General features: G+C 36.9%; 1 protein-coding gene across 1 annotated transcript; it reads left to right on the top strand.

The window, feature by feature from the left end:
* The first annotated feature begins 226 nt into the window (after positions 1 to 226).
* Positions 227 to 961, top strand: LOC132039068 (uncharacterized). The gene has a single exon (XM_059429613.1). It carries the CDS (start codon positions 227 to 229, stop codon positions 959 to 961), a length of 735 nt encoding a protein of 244 aa, XP_059285596.1.
* The last annotated feature ends 465 nt before the right edge of the window (positions 962 to 1,426 follow it).

Below are 1,426 nucleotides of genomic sequence, written 5' to 3'. Positions count from 1 at the left end.
AGGAGAAGGATTTGGATATACATTCAATTGAAGAAAATATACATCACATTTCAAAGGCAGCTGATGTATCTCCTAAGGTGTTTGAAAAGGGAGGGGGAAAGACAAAGAAGAAAGCAGCAAGGGATCACAGTGTTCCACCTGGTGGAATTCAAACTAGCAGAAATCTCCATAAATCCAATAAGTTATGATGAATGCAATCATATGGAATATTAGATCTGTGAATACTATGGAGGCTTTTACAAGGTTAATAAAGATGCAACAAAAATACCAGTTTGGCTTTATTGGGATTCTTGAACCTTTTCAACAAGTTGATAAGATAGAGGAGTATAGGAGAAGGATAGGGTTAGAACATGCACTAGCCAATGTTTCTGGTAAAATCTGGGTTTTTGTAGAAGACAATTTTGATGTTCAAGTTCTTGTTGATCATCCTCAACATATGGCCCTCAAGCTAACTGTTAGGGGTACTCAAGAAGATATGGTTGTTTCTTTGGTGTATGCTAAATGTACTCAAATGGAAAGGATGGAGTTGTGGGATTCTTTGGAAGTTATGTCAAACTTAGTAACAGTTCCATGGCTTGTTGGAGGAGAGTTTAATGTGATCATATCAAAAGATGAGAAGTATGGAGGACTACTAGTGACAATAAACGAAGTTCAGGATTTTAGAGGTTGCATTCAAAGTTGTGGTATTACAGATTTGGGATTCAAAGGAAGCAAGTACACATGGTGGAATGGGCAAAGTAATGAAGAGTGTATTTTTAAAAGACTGGATAGATGCTTAGGAAATCATGCATTACAGGTTAAATATCCAGGCATTGAAGTTACTCATCTAATCAGAACTGGCTCAGATCATGCCCCTTTGCTGATTTCTTATACTGGGGTGTTGGTGTCAGTGAAGAAACCATTCAAATTCCTTAATTTTTGGGCAACACATGATATTTTCTTGGATGTAGTAAAGAATTAATGGACAGCCGACTTTAAAGCTAATCCATTTATTCTTTTTCATCACAAATTAAAGAAGGTGAAAGCTGCTATGGTTCAATGGAGTTTTCACACCTTCGGCAATATTTTTTTGGAGATTAAAACTTTGGAAGATGTCATCAAGGTACATGAGGTGCAGTTTGACATCATGCCAACACCAATAAATAGGGAAAGTTTACACAGGGTACAAGCAGACCTAAATAGATATCTTCACCTGGAGGAGGGATTTTGGAAACAGAAAGTAGGGATGCAGTGGTTTAAAGATGGAGACAGAAATACTAGGTTCTTTCATGCATATGTTCAGAGGAGGAGAAAAAGATTACAATTGAAGAGAATTCAAGATGAGAATAGGAATTGGCTAGAAGATGTGAATGAAATATCAGAGAAGGCCATCAGATTTTTCACAGCACAGTTTACTAAGGAAGCAGACCCTAAAGATTTTGTAATG

The sequence above is a fragment of the Lycium ferocissimum genome, chromosome 12 (genome assembly GCF_029784015.1).
Source record: "Lycium ferocissimum isolate CSIRO_LF1 chromosome 12, AGI_CSIRO_Lferr_CH_V1, whole genome shotgun sequence".
NCBI classification, from domain to species: domain Eukaryota; kingdom Viridiplantae; phylum Streptophyta; class Magnoliopsida; order Solanales; family Solanaceae; genus Lycium; species Lycium ferocissimum.
This window is presented reverse-complemented; position numbering and strand designations above follow the sequence as displayed.

Bases quoted from the DNA above. Each gene is read 5' to 3' on its own strand.
- LOC132039068 (XM_059429613.1), top strand. From the start codon at position 227: ATGGAGGCTTTTACAAGGTTAATAAAGATGCAACAAAAATACCAGTTT.